The 21785-nt window shown below is 43.0% G+C and overlaps 1 protein-coding gene across 17 annotated transcripts in view; it reads left to right on the top strand.

Moving 5' to 3' along the window:
• NRXN3 (neurexin 3) overlaps positions 1-21785 on the top strand; it is a 311716-nt gene that overhangs the window by 176663 nt on the left and 113268 nt on the right. For 15 of the 17 annotated variants that reach the window (XR_011848911.1, XR_011848910.1, XM_072116762.1 and 12 more), the window contains 4 exons: positions 41-231; positions 4684-4857; positions 6368-6394; positions 10793-10912. Coding sequence is in view for 15 of the 17 variants with exons in the window: in XM_072116762.1 (XP_071972863.1) it covers positions 41-231; positions 4684-4857; positions 6368-6394; positions 10793-10912 (512 nt within the window). In the remaining 2 variants the exon portion in view is untranslated. The remainder of the gene's footprint in view (positions 1-40; positions 232-4683; positions 4858-6367; positions 6395-10792; positions 10913-21785) is intronic. The other 2 variants (XM_072116760.1, XM_072116757.1) reach the window with 1 other exon arrangement.

The raw sequence follows: 21785 nt of genomic DNA, 5'->3' as shown, positions 1-21785 counted from the left end.
GACTTGTGATGTCTCAATCAGTTTTACTTATTTTATTTAGGTACATCCACTATGTCTTTGATCTTGGAAATGGGGCAAATATCATTAAAGGAAACAGTGACCGACCATTGAATGATAATCAGTGGCATCATGTGGTGATAACCCGAGACAACAGCAACACCCATACCCTGAAGGTGGACACAAAGGCTGTCACTCAGGTCATCAATGGAGCCAAAAACCTTGATCTGAAAGGTGAAGTAACACAAGTAACAGTATCTGAATTACCTAGAAGCACCGCTGATTCATCCATAAATTTGATTAAGTGCCACTTACCCCTTTCGTAGTCTTTTAAATATATAACTCCCCCTACAAATTGGTTATACAATGCTTCCCATTGAATTATGGTTTATGTAGTGCTACCCCCTTTAGATAGTATATACAGTGAAATAATTATATTTCCTTATTACATAAATATACCGTAACAGCAGGAACAATACGTCATTTCAGGAACTGGAGATACAGTAGGGGGAACCTCACATAACTTATGTTCTCCCTACTCATTTATATCTCACACCCTGTGACTAGCCTCCTCAACAATCTAATTTGACATTTTAAGTAATGTTAGCAACTTTAAGGTCATTAGCAATAGTCTCAATATCTCCATCTCCTAGTCAATGGTTTATTTGCTGCAATTTTCTCTTCCCTTTTCTTAGGTGAAATGTCATATTAAGTACTTGGTGGTGCAGATTCCTGCCAATACCTTGAACTATCTGCCTCTGATTACGTCGATAGAATCCAATCTTAAGACTTGGAACTCCCTTCCTCTGGCTTGGTTCTGCAGGATGAACATGTTACCACAGCCTCTCCTTGCTTCAGCTGTATAGGCTGTTACACTGTGTCTCTCTGCTCCCTCAGCACTACCCCATGCTTGCTGTAATCTCACACAGTGGGGGGTGGGAGTGCTCCTGCACAGTGTAACAGCCTGTGGTGCTACAGCACGGAGGGACTCTGGTAACACCCCCAGAGCCCTTCAGACTTGTTTAGCATAATTTTAAAATCTGACAGAAGCTGTGAATTACAATAAGATAACCACAGTCACAGTGTCTCGGTTTATGAGTTAGTGCCTCTGGTTTTTGTTTGACTTTGATGCTAGATTTCCTTTGGACTTCTTTACCTAAGATTCTGTAAGTCCATCAAACTACCCCATTGGACTTGCTTCAATCCTTACTATTCGGTCTTCTTCAAATTAGCCACAAAGTTTGTCTGGAAAGGGTCTTCTCTTTGCTTTAAGTATACCATTGTGACTAGACATAAATTGGAAGGTGCTGTGGCCTACAGAACTGCACACGTCATTACAGATCAACTATTTATAAACTCGATTTAGACATCATCCTTTCACTTAAAAAGTAATTATTGGTGGACACTTTCCACACTCAGCTACTTCTCTGGGACTAGGTACCTCCTAGAACTGGGAGGTGTTGGGCAATTGCCCATTTCATGGCAGGAGTTCTGGGGGCCTGTGGTCTGTTTGTGACCCACACTAAGCCTGAAACTATTTTAGGCCCACTCACCTCCCTATCTGACCTACAGGGAGTCCCTCCTGTCCTGCGACACTATCCTCTCTTATTTACAGAAATTCATATCCACACAGAATTAGTGACAGGCATGAGGCTTATTACATCTTCTAGGACAGTGATGGGCAACCTTATGAGTTTGGTGTGTCAAAATTCACAAAAAAACCAAGCATAACTCGGGTGGTGTGTCACCTTGACAAAAAAAAACATAATTTTGTGATATTTATAGTTTAAATAACAAATATGTATAATTATTTAACTTCTAGGGTACTTAAATCCTAGGTTGTGTGATTGATCCTACCATGTACTACAGTATGGCAGTATATGGGGATTTTCCACATCATCTATTTATTACAATGTGCTGGACAATCTCTCAGCCTCCTGGCTACTGCACCTGGCCGTGTAGGAGCCGACGATGAAACTTAAAGGGGTATTCCAGGAATCAGCATAATTCATATACAAATGGGCACTCAAAACATAAGCTAATGTGTAATTAGTTGTTATTTAAAATTTTGCTCCCCTTAGCAGAAAAATGCTGGTGACATAGACTGTAATGAAGAATTAAAATGCTACTGGCCCTTTAATCAGTCCGTTAATTTCCTCCGCGCGGTCCGTCGCATAACAGAAGATGGCCGCTGGTCACATGTCCACATCACATGTCCTGCACCTGCCCGGGCAGGTCATGTGATCACCACTAAGTTTGGCTGTAGCCGGTTGGTTGCAGTGCATCCAGTATGGCCAGTGTTGTGGTGATGGCAGGTACACATCATTACTATGGTAACAGAGCAAGAAAGTCTGTTATATCATCACCAAGAGCAGAGCATAAGAGGGAGGAGGAGTTACTGAGAACTAAAGGATCATGGGACTTGTATTTCCCAGTGGCGGCCATCTTGGTGATAACTCCACCTACTTTAGAGAGGACATAAAATGTTGTTAATCAGAAAATCAAGTTATTTAAGCTCCGTTTTGTGACTAATGACATTGAGTATTGTTGTATTAATTTATTTATTTCTTCATGGGTTTTTGTGTCAGACGTTCATATTCCCGGAATACCCCTTTAACTCTCCGGCAGCCGCGTGTCACTGAAAATGGCTATGCGTGTCAGCACTGACACGCGTGTCATAGGTTGGCCATCACTGTTCTAGGAGATGGGGGTAGATTTCCTGGCACATGGCTGCACTTCTTACAGCTAACTAGTTTCCTGTCTTCACTGTCCCCATTGGAGCAACTAAGTGTCGACTAAACATTGTTTGAACCTTTGCGGGGCAGATTTATCAAGCTGTCTAAAAGTCAGAATATTCTTAGTTGCCCATGGCAACCAATCACTGTCCCTCGAGATTCTCTGGTAACCATGTTGTATATTTGGTGGGAGTAAAGGGGAGTAGCCCCCCTATGGTCTGCTATCGAAGACCTGTATAATAATGTATGTGGGACATTCAGGAATCTAACCCCAGTTGTTGCTATGCTCTTCACGTGCCAGCATGTCTATCTTGCTGAGACTGCTTAGTGGTGGAAGACAGGTAATATTTCGACTTTGAAAGTCAACAGCTTCTCCATCCAGATTGATGTTGGTAGAGGAGTTGGACCGTATCTGGTGCATTGAAAAACTCAAAGCCTCAGATAATAATTTAGTGGATTCCTACTTGATCAAAGTGGATTTAGTTTAGGAGCTCACCCTCTTTTACTTCCTCGCTTCAGGGAAGCTAATCCTGTGTGGCATGGGGGTGCAGCCCCCTGGTTAGATACTGGCCACTTTGGGGATCTTCGAGGATTTCCCTTCTCTTTCACCTTGCCCCCCTTTTTTGATTTTTTTTAATGAATTCTGTTGTGTTACCGATTGTGAATGGTCTGGTAAGAAGAACTGTTATCCATAGCTTATGTTTCATTATGGGTTTGAGACCCAAACATGCTACCTGCTCTGTGTGTTTCTTGACTATTCGTTCTTTGTCTGTTTTTTATTCTTGTTTTAATAAACTCTTATTGAACCATAAACTAGAAACAAGCACAATGTAGACATATAAACAGTAAGTACCAGAACCAAGTTAGTACATAAAACAGCACCAGATCCAAGCTCAGTATATTTATCATTATTAATTATTGTCACGGGTGCCCCTGCGATCCACATCTCAGATCGTAGGCACACCTTTACCTCTCTCCGTGGCGGCATCCCGGTCCGGACTCACTTACCTCTCCACGTTCCTGCTCCCATCTCACAAATTTAAAGGGCCAGCGCGCCGCTGATTGGAGCTAGCCCATTCCCAGGTTTCTATAAAGACTGGCTGCTCCCAGCATTCCCCGCCGGATCTTTAAGCTTATGCCAATAAGAAAGCTTCCATTGTGCTATACCTGTGTTCTGACCTCCCGTTGTGACCCCGGACCTGTCCGTGACCTTTCTCCTTCACTGCCAGCCCTGACCTCCTGCCCCGTCCTCGGCCTTGCATCATTGCTGCCAGCCTCGACCATCTGCCTGTTCCTGATTCTGTACCTTGACCTTGGCTGCCACCACGGGCAAGTCGCACCTGTGGAAAGACCTGGTGATACCACGCCGCAGCAAGATCAACATGCTTTGCGGCAGGCACTAGTGAAGACCGGCTGCCACTTAGATTCCGGTCCCAGGGTTGGCTTGTGTCATCGTCCGCGGTGGTCCAGGGGGTTCACTACCCCAGAAGTCTGACAATGATATAGCACCATCATATTCCGCAGTGCTTTACAAATAATGTGGTACGCAAAATATGACATGCTCAGATGAAATAGGAATAAGAACCCAATGAGCTTAAAAGTACAAAAATTAATTTCCAGAACTGAGCTTAGTATATAAATACAGCACCATAACCAGGCTCTGTATACAAATGCAGCACTATAACTGGGCTCTTTACAGAAATGCAGCACCATAACTGGGCTCTTTACAGAAATGCAGCACCAGAACTGGGCTGTTTCAGGTATTATATGTAGGTTGAGTGTTATCCAGTGTACTGTGTGTATAAAGTACAATGTGAGAAGGTAGATTATTCGCAAATGTAGTCACTATCATAATTCGGGACCTTGTTATGTAAGCAGGTGAACATTCATGATTATGTATGTGGTAATGAAAAGCTGTTCCTTATGGGGTAATATCCTCTTGTGCTTACAGGTGATCTGTATATTGCCGGTTTAAAACAGAGCATGTACAGCAGTGTGCCCAAACTAGTGGCCTCCAGAGATGGTTTCCAAGGATGCCTGGCCTCCGTAGACCTCAATGGACGACTTCCTGATCTGATCAACGATGCCATCCACCGCAGTGGTCAGATTGAGCGTGGATGTGAAGGTACAAGTTCATATAGTGAGGGCAGCACTCGCTTGTGGGACTCATTAATTCCATCCCTTAGTGCGCCAACCTCACCCTCATCTTCACTCATCTCGTCCATCTCCCTCCCCCTGATCTTCATTTCTGCTCTCCTCACCCTTGTATTGACCATTACTTTGAACTGTTTAACCATATGCCTCTTGGACATCCAGGCGCCTGCTACTTATCCTATGCCTCACATTCTACCTAGTTGAGAAAATCCTTATTTTAATGTAATCTACACAATGCTCAAATGACTTGTAATACATTTGCCCAAAAAGCTGGCAATCAAACGTGATGAAAAGCAGTGTCTTGTCTGAACTGAAGATTCAATGAATGGATATTTTTGCCATATGTTATGGAAATTCCAGTAGTTCGAATGAGGATCGTCAGAAGGCCTCCGTATCTATAAACCCCAGGCCAGAGAAGAGACGACGCAATGTTCAGGTGTAGCAGTGTTGGAGCCATAAATAATTCACATAAGGCATAGACATACATGTGACCTGCCCAGAATTGCTGCAACATCATGTCCATGAGGGATAAACCAGGGCAGGCTGGGCATATTATCGCCAAGCATGTCTTTTTATAAGCCCAAACACTGCACAAGCTCTTTCTTCAGGGTTTTCCTTCTGTCCTGTTTTTTAATTGAATAAATCCAGTTTTAAGCATCTAGTGTCTGTTTTCTTTTTGGGGTCGTTGGGGTCATTTTCTTTTAATTCACCATTTCTAATGTCTGTATTTTATCAGGGTTCAGCTCCGTAAATTCTGAAGCGACTTTCCCTCATCGACATTTCATATCGTCCTGTCATGCTTTTGCCTGTGTGATATGTCCCAAGACTGATCTGTGATGGTTGTGACCCAAAAACAGTGTTTACACACACAGATTAATATGGGAAATGACAGGTTTATGAGAAGTTCTGTACTGAATCTCCCATATGCTGTGGTGTGACTGCTCATTGCCCCCTAAAAAGAGTAGAGAACACACTGGGGCGACAGTGAAGCGCTACATGGTGAGTTGGGTTTGTGCACATAGGTTGTAACCTATGGCAGTGCCCAGCGTATATGCATAATGCCCAGCAGGCTGTATAAAGATCTGCTCATTGGCAGCAGGGAGAATCGTCCTCTGTGGTCTTTGTGCTGCTGCAAGGGGCAATACAGATTGATGTTTGTATAAAATGTGTTTGTGTTTCTATGAACCATGTGGGCACCTGTGATCCAGGGAGACAAGGTGACTGTATGGGAAGGCGGGTGACGTTATTTGCAGGCTGCCCCCTGAGGCAATGCCCTTGCTGTGCGCTTTCAGCATTGTAAGCTTTGCTTGTGGCAGGACATTATGGCTGTCAGCTGCTTGTTTTTGTTTTTTTGCCACACAGGTTACTTCTTTTGGGAGAGGTGGTGAGGGTGGATTGGGGAGAGCTATTGAGGGTAGGGTTACCCTAAGATTTGCTGCTGTACTAACATCTGCTTTGTTTTTGTTCCTCGGCTAACAAAGATGCTTTGACCAAAGCTAATCTACAAGGTAGTCTGCCCATTACCTAACCTGCATGGTCACCTGTAATACAGCCCCCCCACCACCAGAGTGTGCATGTTGCTGCTGGGGCTGATTCTGGGAGCTGGCTGCCTGTTGGTTTGGCGGTTCTGAGCACAGTCAGCACTGAGTGTTCAGGATTCAGTTTTCCAGAAAAATGTTCAATAACATCACCCTCCATGCATTAGCAGTGGTGATCGGAGAAACAAAGGTCCCCACATGGAGGTATTTACTTACTGGTAGTGGGGGGCAGCTGTCACCAGTGAAGGGTCAGTGCTGACTGTGCTTTCTGTGTATCAGCTCATTGTCCAGTCACCTGTGTCCACTGCATGATGACCCCTTAGGGCGCTGTCCCACGTTGCGTTCGCAAACGCAGACGCAGACCAAACCGCGCCCACTGGGGCGGTCCGCGGTCCGATCGCATCGGTGTTTTTCTATGGAAACGCCTGCGATCGGGAACGAGCCGCGCTGGCGTTTCCATAGAAAAACACAGATGCGATCGGACCGCGGACCGCCCCAGTGGGCGCGGTTTGGTCTGCGTCTGCGTTTGCGAACGCAACGTGGGACAGCGCCCTCAGCCTTGCAATGTTTTATTCTGTGCTTGTTTTGTTAAAAAGCATGCAGCTTAGTAGTAGAAATGTTGGGGTGCCATTATAGGGGATAGAATTGGATTCTCCAACCAGCCCCAGAGAGGGTCTAATGTCTATGTATTAATTATGCATCTTTAGTGCCAGAACCAGGCCCAGGATCTTAGGCCAGGTTCACAAGCGGCGTTTATTCGATGCAAATGCAATCTTCAATAGGTAATCAAAGGAGGAGTCTGTGCATTGCGTCTGGAAACGCAACGCAAATGCCATGTGTAAACGTGGCTTAAGTCACGCAGTAGTGTTTTGCATCCCTGGTGGAAACATGCAATCGCTGAAAAACACATGGCGCTTGTTACCGGTCCCATGTTATTTCAGTTGAAAAGCATATGCAGTCAGGACAACCCCCTCCCCTTTTCGATTGAATTGGGTTTTACAATGCAATTCAATTGGAACATGTAAATGCAGCCTGACTGAAACAAAACACCAACATGTAAATAAGGTCACATTCACAGGATGTATTTGAATTGTGTTTTAAAATGCAATGCAACCGCAACAGGGAGGGGTTGATCCGATCACTTATGCATTTCAATGATACCCATGCAATTTACATAATCCAAACACATCTTGTGAACATGGCCTGAGAATGGAGACATGTGTTCTGTTTGCAATGCATTTTGAAACGCAATGCAACATGAACAGGGAGGGACTTGTGGCAATAACATCTTCATTCCAGTGGAAAGGAGTACGATTGGTAACAAGCATCACGTGTTTTGCATTGTTTACATGTAAAACACATTGGGGCACATTTACTTACCCGGTCCAGTCGCGATCCAGCGGCGGGTTCTCCGGCGCTGATTCGGGTTCTGCCAGGATTCACTAAGGTCTGTGCGCCGATATTCACCAGGTGTCGCTGCTACTTTTTTCTGGTGTATGTGAGTGCTTGATCTTGCGACACAAATGGCTTTTTAAATTCTGCAGTTTTTTTGAATCCTTCGGGTTGTCCGGTGACCACGCCCCCCGATTTCTGTCGCGTGAAAGTCGGTGCGATTGCGCCAAAAATCGATCGCGTGCGCCACAATCCTGTGAACTACAGCGAAAAGCGGAAATATTCGGGAAAAACCCGACGGATTCGCGGCTGCGGACCCTTAGTAAATGTGCCCCATTGTGCAAGTTAACAATCACATGCATTTCCTAAGGCACAAGCCTCTCCCTATTATAGTTGCATTGCATTTCAAAACGGAAACGGAATATGCGTCCGTTAATGTTGCATTTCTTAATGGGGGGCCTCAGTCTGATCGCATATGTGTTTGCAGTGAAACGCATGCAATTGGTAACTTATTGTTTCACTGGAAACACATATGCGATCGGGCCAAGGCCCACCCCGGTGTGCTAGTGTTGTGCAGCACAAGCGGAACGTGTGACCGCACCCTCACTCTCAAATATAATAGACCTTCCTTCATGACCATATTTTTTTGTAGACAGTGAGGCTGTTTTCACACTTGGCGTATACATTGCGTTTTGCAAACACAATACAACCGCTGAGAAGAGATTTGCCTAATTACATTGCGTTTCCATTTGCGTTTACAGAACACACTATTAATGCAATGTTAACATGATTTTAATAAAGTGGTGGTAAATTATCAAACTGCTTAAAAAAAATTTCCTCTCTTTTGCAACTTTTAAGTGTACAACCATTGTGCAAAGTTCGATCAACAGAATTTTACACTGCAGAGCCTGATTTATCTTAGGCCGGCGCCACACAGGGCGCTTTGTCTGCGCTTGCAAACGCAAAGTCGCGCCCACCGGGGCGGGTCTCGGCTCGATCGCATCTGCGTTTCTATGGAAACGCCTGCGATCGGGAACGAGCCGAAACACCGGCGGCATTTCCATAGAAACGCCGATGCAATCGGGCCGAGGCCCGCCCTGGTGGGCGCGACTTTGTCTGCGTTTGCGTTTGCAAGCGCAGACAAAGCGCCCTGTGTGGCGCCGGCCTTAGGCCGCGGTCACACGTACCGCTAGACGTCTGTTCATAACGTGACACTAGCGCACAGGGGGAGGTCCTCGGCCCGAACGCACATGCGTTTCCAGAGAAACGCATGCGATCGGCTTAACAATCGCATGCGTTTCCCTGGAAACGCATGTGCGTTCGGGCCGAGGACCTCCGCCTGTGCGCTAGCGTTGCGTTATGATGGACGCCTAGCGGTAGATGTGACCGCGGCCTTAAAGTGGTAAAAAGTGGCAGATTGTTGCTAAGATAAACTCAAGTGCGGATCAGGCGTAGACGAGAGGTTGCTTAAACATTTGAAACTTTTATCCCCAACCCCCCCGCCCCCCGGATTTCTGTCACATGAAAGCTGGTGCCGATGCGCCACAATCCAATTCCCCGCAAAACGGAAATATTCGGGAAAACCTGACGAAATCGCGGCCGCAGGACCCTTAGCAAATGAGCCCCATTCTGTTAACATAGTGTTTGCATTGTATTGCAAAAAGCAATGTTACCACATTTGGGGAGATATATCAGTCTATGCAAAAAAAACCTGAGTACCGTAAATTGCACATGAAATGCTGTGCCCCATATTTATTGAAGGTTTTACACCATTTTTAGGCGGCTTTCAAACCTGCCTGAAAAAAATCGTCTGCCACCGGTAACTAGGGGGCGTGACTGGACACAAAATTGGGCCAGAAAATTCAATTGTGGTGCCACAAACCAGCCCAAGCACCAGTGCTTACATAAATGTGATGTTAACACATTGTAAATGCTACGCAAACGCAACATGTAAACGCAGCCTCACTGTCTCAGTAGCTGTAGCCAAGATTCGTCTTTATTAAAATGATGATAAATAAAGAGGACATAAAAGCCCCATCATTGCAGATTTGTCAGCAGACTGCATAGCAGATAAAGATAGTGACATAGAGGCCTAACTTTTGTGGCTACGCCTCCTGGATTCATAGCCTGCCCCCGGTATTTATGATATAAAATATGAAACATTCTGCTGTCTTTTGACATTAAAATTGTAGAGGAACCTGTGCTAAAGACACAACCCAAGATGTAACCTACCGGACCTAATGAAAACATGCAAAATGATGGCGGCCATATCCTGGAGGCTAATGCAGAATGTGCACAAAGCATGAGGCTTATAAAGTGCACATCTACTGCATGTTTCACAGTTTCTTCATGTCAGATACTGTGAAAGATGACTTGAATGGCAAGATACTGCTGCTTCAGACTTTATTTTCTCTATCAAGAGATAAATACTATAAAGTATAGTTTAGTTGGAAGACCTAGCATCTTCAGCATGAGCCCTGGTGCATAGTGAATGGTAAGTCCACCTATGGAGGGTGAATGTCCTACCAGCAAGCATCCAATATCTGGACAACCTGGGTCAAATTTACATGGGAGGTGCTATGTGAAGTAGTGGGAATGGCTACATAAGTTAATGGGAGGAATACAGTCAGGGGTTAGTGGACTTCATGGGTTGTAGATTGCTTCATTACCGGTTTATTTGTATGGCTAGGGTGCTGGATGCATAGTCATTGACAATGTATTCACTAGCCTTGTATTCTTAGTTGCATGTGGAATGTCAGGTCTCAGTGCTTATTAACTAGTTGGATATGCAGATTCCTTGGGTTCTCTTGGGATCTTTGTGTTTTTTCTGCATGCGACTTGTTTTCCAGCCTTGCATGATTAATATGTAATTTTATTTGCATGCTACAAATTTGAGATTTGGCATTGAAAACTTGCTGGGGGGAATATGGGGAAATGACTGCTGTGTTCATTTCTGTATTCTGTGCTGGGTTTCAGGTCCAACAACAACCTGTCAGGAAGATTCCTGTGCAAACCAGGGCGTGTGCATGCAGCAATGGGAGGGCTTCACTTGTGACTGCTCCATGACGTCCTACTCGGGGCCACAGTGCAATGACCGTGAGTACAAACACATATGCAGGGTTATGTGAGTGCATGAGCAATGCTGCATCCTGGCTGACTTGACTATGAGACCCTAAAAACCAAGAACCTGCTCCCCGGGTGATTCCTTCCCTTGGGAAGACATTTACGGGACACAGCTGTCCACAAGTGTATTCAATTTAGAGAGTACAGTCAATCTGTGTTGCATAAATCGCCAAGAAAAGATTGATTTATGACCCTAAATTTGGAGGATAGGACATTTAAATGGCTCATCTGCCAGTTCAATAGTTTACCCAATTGCACTGTAATACGCCCCAAAGCTGGTGCCACTTCCTATGCAAAAGTACATTTTAGTGCTGCTCGCATGTGGCAGTAAAATATTCTTTATTAAAACAATCAAAATTTAATACACATGATGAGCCCCAAATAACCAGCACATTTTCACTTGAAGGGAAACCAGGAATGTGATTTTTAGCTGGTGACATGTGACAGCATAGGCTTTGCTGATTTTAAAAATTCCCTTTTCAGCATTATGAAACATTTCACAGTTTATTTAAGTTTAATTAACATTACCTGGCTCCCTGCCAGCAGTGTGAGGCGAGTCCCAGGGGCGTGCAGCAATCTATGTTTGTGTGTGTGTACGTCTCCTCTTACACTCTTCCTCTCCTCCACATCACCTCCCTGTCACCCTGCTCAATGCCAATGACAGGAAGTGGTGAGGAAAATTGGAGTTTGGAGGAGAGGAGACTGAGGAGACATGCTGCTGGCAGGGAGCCAGGTCATGTACAGTAAACTTAATAAGGCATTTTTAAAATCAGCATAGCGTAGGCTATTGGAAACTGTCACCAGCTAAAAATGACATTCCTGTTGACTGGTTTACTTTAAGTAGTCTTAAAGGGGTTTTCCCACGAAGCAAGTTAGGTTCTATCCACAGGATAGGGCCTAACTTGTTGATCGTTGGGGGGCTCAATGATGGAACCCCACAGATCCCTAGAACAGGGGTCCGATGTATCCTTTTCACATCCCTCGTAGCACCATTGAGATGACCTTATGGTACACTGTGGCAGTAAAGGGTAATATTCTGTGTAGCGGTTAACATGTAACATGTGTTTTATGGTGTACTCTCAGGTAAGTCTGTGCAGTCAGCAACCTAACCTCTATGTAGCCTCAAGACATTACCTGTTACATGTATGTAAGCTTTACCCCCTTTCTTATATCATGTCCTCCTACATAGTAGTTTGGTTATTTATCAAGTCTGAAATAGTTAAATGTACCTTCCAGAAGTAGTGAGTCGTAAAAAATGAAGTGGGAAGGTCACCAGAAATCCAGAGGTCGTTTGTGGTCTTAATTATTCTCCAGTAGGAGAGACTTTAATTATTTATCATATTTAATTAAACCACCACAGAAAAAACCGTCTCCGCCTCCAGGGGCTCTGTGATCTCTGCTCTGCCCCTCCGCCTATAAAGTGGGAACACTACTATTCCACATTCAACAATTGTCCAGCTCACCCATCTTTATTACTACAGCTCATGAACAGCAGGTCTCAAGTGTGTAATTTGAGGACCACTGTGTGGTACACATTTGCGATATTTATAGAAATCTTGGTGACTTCTCATATGTATTGTAATGAATGACTTGTGACCAGGTTAATAAGGTGCAATCTGGCAAGATAAATAAATACACAGATCCATCATATCCACCCACTCTGGAGAAAGGAAAAGATAGCTATTAGTCCTCCTGCAGATGGCCGTGTGCTTTCCCAGGCTGTAACCCAGTCAAACTCACAGTCGGAAGGAGGGGTTCTCCATAGAAAGCCCCATACCATGCACAGCGGCCACCGATTGGCTTGCTCATGGATTGGTGAGACACTGTGTGCTCAATGCACCTTGACCGAATACCATAGACCTCTATGGGGACGTGATCACGGCCTCCATAATGGTTATGTGCTTGAGGCCTTTGCTAGTGATAGTTTCCTTTGGACTCCTACACAGTAACTTGAAAAAGTGTTTTGCACTTTTATTCCTTAGGTGGTTGACCTGCACTGCTAAATTTGTCAGTTTGATTGTCCTTTCTGTAATGTGCATAGGCTGTATAGATATAGTTTACTGAATATTTACTGCATGTACTAACTGCACTAAATAAATCTCTTTGACCTGGTAAAACTGATTGACTGACTTTGAAAATACGTGTTTAAATTCCTTTATAATCCCTATATGAGAACATCTTAGGTCTCATGAGCCCCATATGATGTTGAGAGAAAGATTTCCCACCCACAAAATTCCAGTGAAAAGCCTGCAGTGTATCCCTAAACATTTCTAAGTTTTATCTGTGATTGCATAGCAGCTGTGCCTATGCGACCATCACTCTGTCACTCGGCTACACTGGGATCATAGATTACTGCACCCCAAACCATTTATTCTTCTAGAGGATCAGACAAAAAGTATGCCAGCATTTTGCTGACTATATCACACATAGGGGCACATTGACTTGAAGGGCTTTGCGTCAGTTTTCTGTGGGACCTTACACATTCTTTCTAGTTCAAACTGCTTAAAGGGAACCTACCACCCCGATTCTACCTATAAAGGTAGAAGGGGTGGTAGGTGGATGGATGGGACGGGAGGATAGCCCTTTTTTGGGCTAATCCTCACGTCCCGGGTGTCTTTTACAAAACTTTATTACATCTATATGCAAATTTTTTTATGCGGCTACTGGGGCGTGGAGTAGCCGGACATGAGGCTACTAGTCGCGGCTACTCCACGCCCCAGTAGCCGCGTTACTCCACCTACCAGGAAATCTTCGGCGCACAGCTCCTGGTAGCTGCACGCCCTCGTCCGAGTCCCCCGGCTACTGCTCATGCGCAGTAGCTCCGGAGCCGCGGCCACGCAGCCGAAGGCCTGCGTTCTGCGCATGCGCAGAATGCAGGGGAACCGGACGAGGGCGTGCAGCTACCAGGAGCTTCGCACCGAAGATTATCTGGTAGGCGGAGTAACGCGGCTACTGGGGCGTGGAGTAGCCGCGACTAGTAGCCTCATGTCCGGCTACTCCACGCCCCAGTAGCCGCATAAAAAAAATTTGCATATAGATGTAATAAAGTTTTGTAAAAGACACCCGGGACGTGAGGATTAGCCGAAAAAAGGGCTATCCTCACGTCCCATCCATCCACCTACCACCCCTTCTACCTTTTATAGGTAGAATCGGGGTGGTAGGTGCCCTTTAAGAAGATTTGTGTAACACGTGCCCCTTTTGTGGTGCAGCTGCACTAGGCATACAGCTGCACTACACAAATTAGGGGGCGTATCAGTGCTCAATCAGACCGTGCGCCATATTTATCATGCAAGTCATGTTAAAGGTGCACCAAAAAGTGGCGCACGCTGTCGGAGCAGTGCAGGGAGCTCCAGATTCATGAAGAACATGCGCCAGAAATCATGAATCTGGCGCCCTCTGAAAACTGCACATAGTGCACACTGCACTGTTCTTAGTAAATGTGCCCCAATGGATTTGTGATGCAATGGATTATGTCAGCAATCAACTCATCTAATAGAAAAGTATTGTTGGTTACTAGGAAACATTTAACACTATGAAAAGAACTTTAAAAAGTAAAAATTAAGACGTTACACATAATTACCATTGTTATATCTATGTCTATCTATCAATCAAAGTATTAAATTATCATAATATTTATTTCTTGCAGGTAATGTTTAAAATACTTCTATTATTTCTGTTTTTGCTTATTCCATCTAAAACTCATAATATAAAATTGTAACATTAAAACATCAACTATGTTATCATTAACACAAAAACAATTGCTATAGTTTTCTTAAAGATTTTTTTTTAGGTAATAATATTACAAAACCCTGTACATGGTTACTACTGTAAACATATTGACCTGACATGTTTTATATGGTATATTGCAAGGTTTACAGTGCAGCTTTTTTATGCAAATACCCCAAGATATTCCCATTGCCTATAAAACTAACGCCTCAAAAACACAAGCCCTATTGAAGCTATATGAGCTGAAATATTGAGCTGTTTGTATGCCATGAGAACAACAGATATAATGTTTAGAAGCTTCAGTAGGATTGGGCCATGGGGCAGGCAGGAAATTACACCTACATCTGATATTTGGGTTTGTGAAATGTCTCTTGAATGTCTTAAGCCGCTTATTCTTTCTGCCTAATTACAGCTCTATTAACTGAAGACTATTTTGTCTAAGTGTTCTGGCAATTTAATGTCTATAGTGCACACTGCCCATGCTATTGTATCAGAGTTTACCTGGTGTGTGTGACTTTGTAATACCCTTCGGTGGTAATTTAGAAGTCTCCTTCCCCTCTGAGTGCAGTACTGTAATCTCATCACAGGGTGGCAGTGTTCCTCCATTAGACAATTTCTATGCTTGTATTGGGTGAATCTAGTATTTCTAAAGCAAAAGATATGTTTGTAAAGTCTTAAAGAGGACCATTCACCACCTCCGACTACTCCAAATCTTTGCATTATTAGCTCTGTTAATCTAGATTAGAAGACTAGAAAAAAAAATGCAACTAGCTTGGAATCATTGGATCAATGCTTATTAACTCATTCGCTGCCAGGTGCTTTCAGACATTTTGCACCTCTGGTATCCAGAGCTAATTTCTTTCATTGAAAATTGTGACATAAAGAATCAAACTAACCACATATATAACTTTATATTTTCTAAAAGCAAATAAGTTTCATGTTGCCAAAATTCTACTCAGTAGTTTGTAGTAACATGCACCTTCACGCAGTTTTACATACAATTGAAACTTTTTTATGTTACAAAAAGTCTCAATGAATATATCTTTATAACACTGACCAAAAAAATGTTTAAAGGGGTTGTCCAGGTACGGCCAGTCCCTGGTTTATGTACAGGATAGGTTCTTTAGCTTTGTATTTAAGTTGAAACTGGTATATTTTATGATTGTGACTCCAGAACTCCAACTATATGTCCCTAAACTAAATTAATGAGATACCTAAGGACACTTTAAGATTAAGTGTAATATGCGAGCCATTGTATTATTATTTTTATAATTTAACATCCTTAGGTTCATGAGAACTGGAGCTAGAGTATTATACACTGGTTCTGATGAACCTTAGAGTGTCCAGTCATGGCATCTATAATCATCTATAGCATCTAGCATCTATAATATTTACTGACAACAGTGCAGTTTGCAGTGTGCAGGGGGCGCCAGATTCAGGATTTCTGTGCATGTTTTTCGCCCTCTGGCACCCTCTACACTGCCCCAACAGAGTTGTCCAGAGTCCAGCTACTCTGGAAGGATTTTTCATTATTGCTGTAAGTGTAAGCAGATGTGAAACACATAGAAGCTAAACGCATTGCAACATATTAAAATGCATACGTTCTGGTGCACACGTCCTGATGCATGAGTTTCGAACGCACGTGTAACTGCAACCCTGAGGCGTTGTAGGGAGGTCATACAGGCACTTGGAGGCCACACACAATACTGAGTCTCATTTTGTCTTGTTTTACGGACATGACATCAAAGTTGGATCAGTCTGTAGTTTGTTTTTCCACTTTAATTTTGTGGATGACTCCAAATCCAGGCCTCCAATGATGAATTTTTTTGATTTCAGCACATTGAACTTTGTAGAGAAAGTATTTAATGAGAATATTTCATTCATTCAGATCTACGATGTGTCATTTGAGTGTTCCCTTTATTTTTTTTGAGCAATGTAAAATTACAGCAGAACTGTGGTCAAAAGTTATTGCAGTTAGTAACCTGGAAGTATTTCATCCATCCTTGTCTACTGAAGTGCCTCCTAACCCTGTTATAACCTCCAGAGACCATCATATCGGTATGAGCCTAGTATGCTGCACTGCCCTGGGGGCTTCACCATCTTTCTCTACTCCTCTTTTTCTTCTGCTCTGGGTCTTAGTGGAGATGTTGGTGAATGTTGAACAGGCTTTTGTATTGTAAATTATTCTCCTAGGGAACATATTTGCTGTGTTATATAACTCAACCCTATGTATTTCCATGTAGGAAAAGTCTCTAGTAGTCACCTGTCTGTTTTGGGGAAGCTGCTTTGTTCTAATCCCTAAAGCAGTGAAGGTGTTAATTGGGTTGGGGACTCCAGTGCTCCTGCAGTATAAGCTGATAAATATAGAGAATAGAGATGAGCGAGCACTAAAATGCTCGGGTGCTCGTTATTCGAGACAAACTTTTCCAGATGCTCGAGTGCTCGTCTCGAATAACGAGCCCCATTGAAGTCAATGGGAGACTCGAGCATTTTTCAAAGGGACCATGGTTCGGGAATAAAATGTGTTATTTAATTGAAAAAGAATGTCTTCTGATAAGTTATCAGATGTATGCAAACATCTGCAATCTATTCTTCACTGTTCCGCGCGTATATTATCTCCCGACAAGTTATCAGATGTGAAGAACAGTGAAGAATAGAATAAAAACAGTGAACACAGGATCATTTAAGTGAAAAACACAGTGAAGAACACAGTGAAGAATAGATTACAGATGTTCGGCACATCTGCTTACTTGTCGGGAGAGGAGATACGCTGTCCCGGGATCCGCTCCTCTTCTTCCACTGAAGTCTCCCCGATGTCTCCCTGCTGCCCGATGTCTCCCTGCTGCCCGATGTCTGCCTGCTGCCCGATGTCTCCCTGCTGCGCCCGATGTCTCCCTGCTGCGCCCGATGTCTCCCTGCTGCGCCCGATGTCTCCCTGCTGCGCCCGATGTCTCCCTGCTGCGCCCGATGTCTCCCTGCTGCGCCCGATGTGTCCCTGCTGCGCCCGATGTGTCTCTGCTGCGCCCGATGTGTCTCTGCTGCGCCCGATGTGTCTCTGCTGCGCCAGATGTCTCCCTGCTGTGCGATGTCTCCCTGCTGCCGTTCCGCGTGTATCTTCCGACAAGTAAGCAGATGTGCAGAACATCTGTAATCTATTCTTCACTGTGTTCTTCACTTAAATGATCCTGTGTTCACTGTGTTCACTGTTTTTATTCTATTCTTCATTGTTCTTCACTGTGTTTGTTTAATTAAATGCTCGATCTCGAGCAGGGGAAATACTCGTCCGAGCAACGAGCCGTTTCGAGTACCCTAATACTCGAACGAGCATCAAGCTCGGACGAGTATACTCGCTCATCTCTAATAGAGAATGGAAATTGCTTTATTGGAAAGGATCTAGTAATTGGCTGTGTAGATGGATAATACTTGTATATACAGCATGTCCCCATCACCATATCTACATTTAGGATTAGTACATTTACTACTTACTGAATGTTTCCATTGGCAATGAAAAAGTTAATACATGGTGTGTGCTGCCCAGACACCCTACCATTACATTCCCTCAGATCCAGTACTTGGCTTTACTCCATGCCTGCTGATCTTAAATGCATCCTGACTGCCCTCCTTCTGGCAGTGCCCTTTTACCCCCTTTGCCTTCAGCTCATGTCACCATCAGCAGCAGAGACAGCTGGCTCCATAGCGAGGCACAATTATCTGTTCTTAACCCTCGCACAGCTGGCTCTTTATTCCCGTTAGTCTATTGGCTGGGGGTGTCAGAGGTCTCCGCTGTGTTATCTCTGGTGTCATGTGGTGATGGAGTCATTGAAATGTGCCACAAGTGTCCTCTGCTGCAGCCACCGTCATATTTTTGGACTCCGCTACAGGCCAATGTACTGGTACTGTTTACTCTACCCATATGGACCCAAGGATACAACATTACTCAATATTTAATGCGAAATATATGATTAACCATTTCCTGACCTCTTCTGAAGGGAGGAGTTGTGGCAGTTGTGATCGCACCCAGGAGAGGTTGTGGAAGCTGCAGACCGAACAAGTCCAACATAAACCAGAGATCTTCACATAACCTGTGTATAATTTTGATTAGAACTTTAGTAATCCTGTGAATGGTTACATGTTGAGTTATCATATCATGATTAAAGTTTTATTCTTTTTGTGATTCTCTCCTCACAATATGTTTGGAGAGGTTAGGCTGAAGAAGAATATTTGCAGATAAAATCCAAAAAGAAAATGTGAAAGTCTGGATATGTAGCACATGGCCTCAGTTAATGTGGAGATGACCAATTGGCATCATCCTGGGATAGGGGAAATAGGAGTGGCAGTCATTCACAGTGCCCACATACGTCTCCCAATTTGGTTCCTTTTTAGACTCCCTGTTGTTTGTTGGAACATCTTCACTCCCTGTGCAACTTGTGTGCAGTCTATTTCAGCATTTAGCATCATATCTCGGGATTGTGGCGCTCGTCCTTCTACATGTGAACATGGTGCCAAGTATAATAATGAATTTCCTCCCTAACAAGCTCCTGCTGAGGCGAGGGTTAGGGGTGAGCTGGCTCCTGCTAATGCTTTTATGCACTTAATGGATTTGACCTATGGAGAAGGCAGAGTTCTGGGTGTCATGGATCATAATGTGCATTATTGAAGAGCTTTCACCCTCTGAAACTGTTCAGATTTCTGTGTGGCATTAACCATTTCACTGCTGCCGGATCCTATGGCAGATCAACAGCGAACCCTGAGATGTGGGCGTGTTTGGCTTGTTCATTTTAGTAGATGGCTGAGATTATATATTCTGTTTCACAACACAGGGCCAATATGATGTAGTGGGCCCAATTCAGTAAAATAGTGTGGATTCCTCAACTCGGTTCACATTACTTTCCCATCCAATATCACTTCACATAAATAACTATACTTTTGCTTGCCCGATTTTGACAGGTCCCCTACACTTTAATGTATCTATTACTTTTCCATACCCATTTCATTCTATGATAAGCTATATTATGCACATTACCAGGCAAATCTATAAAAATGCTGGCAACATTAATAGTAGTCAACACCCCACTCCCACTCTCAAATCCAGGGATGGTTCTAGACAAAGTGGGGCCCTGGGCAAAAGTGGGGCCCCAAAATAAAACTATTTTATGACCAGTCACAGTCAGTAAGAGGCTCCCTTTAGTATGGTAAAACAAACTGTAATATGGGAGAATTTTATAGGAGATGGATAGATGATAGGGAGATTGATGGGCAGCATGGTGGCTCAGTGGTTAGCACAGCCTTGCAGCGCTGGTCAACATCTGAAAAGAGTTTGTATGTTCTCTCTGTCTGTGTGGGTTTCCTCCGTGTCCTCAGGTTTCCTCCCACACTCCAAAAATTTCTGGTAGGTTGATTAGATTGTGAGCCCCATGGGGACAGGGACTGATCTGACGAGCTCTGTGCAGCTCTGCGTAATCTGTGTGCGCTATATAAATAATGGAATTATTAATTATAATTATTATGATAGAAGATAAATATAAAAGATGATAGAGATGTCTAGATGCAGAACTATAAAGTAGATTATTTATACAGAAGATGGATATGAGAGATAAATACAGTAGAAGAGAAATAGAAGATTGATTTGAAAAATAGAGAAAAAGTGAGATCTATAAATGGTCAGATTATAGGAGATACATAACTACACTGATATATAGTCAGGAGATAGATGATAAGCATCTTCACCCAGGAATTCAACCAAGGGTTATTAACCCTTTCACCACCCAGCATTTATGGATATTTTGTTGCGTTATTGGCCAAAGCAATTTTTACAATTTTGACGTTTACTAATAAAATCAAAATTACAGCAAAAAGAATTAAAGTAAATGGCAACAAACCACAAATTTTCTGAAAGCAGACACTTGCCCCATTTTCAAAATTGCATTAAAGAGTTTATAGACATAGGCACCTTCATGCAATTTTGATTTTTCATGCATTTTGTAAAAAAATACTTAAAATTTGACTTTGATGGCCAAAAATGCTCCAAACAAAAAAGCTTTACCTTCACCTCTCCTAAATGTAATAAATGGACATGTGTACAAAAGCCTCATATGGATATGTTCACATAAACAAATCAACATAACATCACTAAAACTAAATAACTAAATATCTGCTTTTCAGCTATAATTTTTAAAACAGTCACAACCTGCAAAATACATCAATAAAACAGAATAAAAAGTAAAGGCGCCCTAAAAACCGATATAATTTTGAAACCTACAACCAGGCGATGCATTTGGCCACTCTCATGTAACTTTGTGACAAACACAATTATTAAACAAAAATGCATGGAAAATGCCTTGATAACGCAGGTTTGTACATAAAACTCACATCGAAGTGGAGGTTTACTCACAAATAGGGATTTAAAAATAATAACACAAAGTGAGCAGATTTATATATACCACAATACACAACATCAAGAATTTACACTCCCAATGCTAAAACAAAAATATAACATATTTGGTTGCTATCCACAAATGTGTTTAATACAAATGTGTTAAATATATCACACAAAAAAATAAAAAGCTCCTATTCTGTCAAAATCAAATTTTTCCAGAAATCACCATGTAAACAAGAATATCTTAAATTCATAGGCACTACCACCTTCATGCATCTTTGCAGTAAACGACAATAAAATGCAAAAATTGCAAGAAAATTCTAAATTTCCTCTAACATATGTACAAATCCAGAATACTTATATACAGAAAATATACTTTCCTAAAACAGCAAGGTGTGAGGAGATCACACAGACCCCACATGTGCATATTCACGAAAATATGCAGCAAAGGGAACGTTAAAACCACAGAGGACTCCAAACTATTTTGGCAGAAAATTGCACTGAGCTTCACAAAGATTTATCATTATATTCTCCTTACACAATGGTAACCCAAATAAATAACTATATATCCATAAACCAAGGTAATGAGAAAGCAAAAGTCACTTTTAGATGTGCGCCAATGTATTATCCACACAATAACAGAACCCTCCGCTTCATAAGAATGAGAGTGAGAACGTGTGTGTATTCGGTGTTACATATAACTTTATGGACACGTTCTGGGCCACATTAGGTGAAGAATGTTCA

Source organism: Engystomops pustulosus, chromosome 7 (assembly GCF_040894005.1).
Source record: "Engystomops pustulosus chromosome 7, aEngPut4.maternal, whole genome shotgun sequence".
NCBI lineage: Eukaryota > Metazoa > Chordata > Amphibia > Anura > Leptodactylidae > Engystomops > Engystomops pustulosus.
The sequence above is the reverse complement of the archived record's forward strand: the minus strand, read 5'-3'. Positions and strand labels throughout refer to the sequence as shown.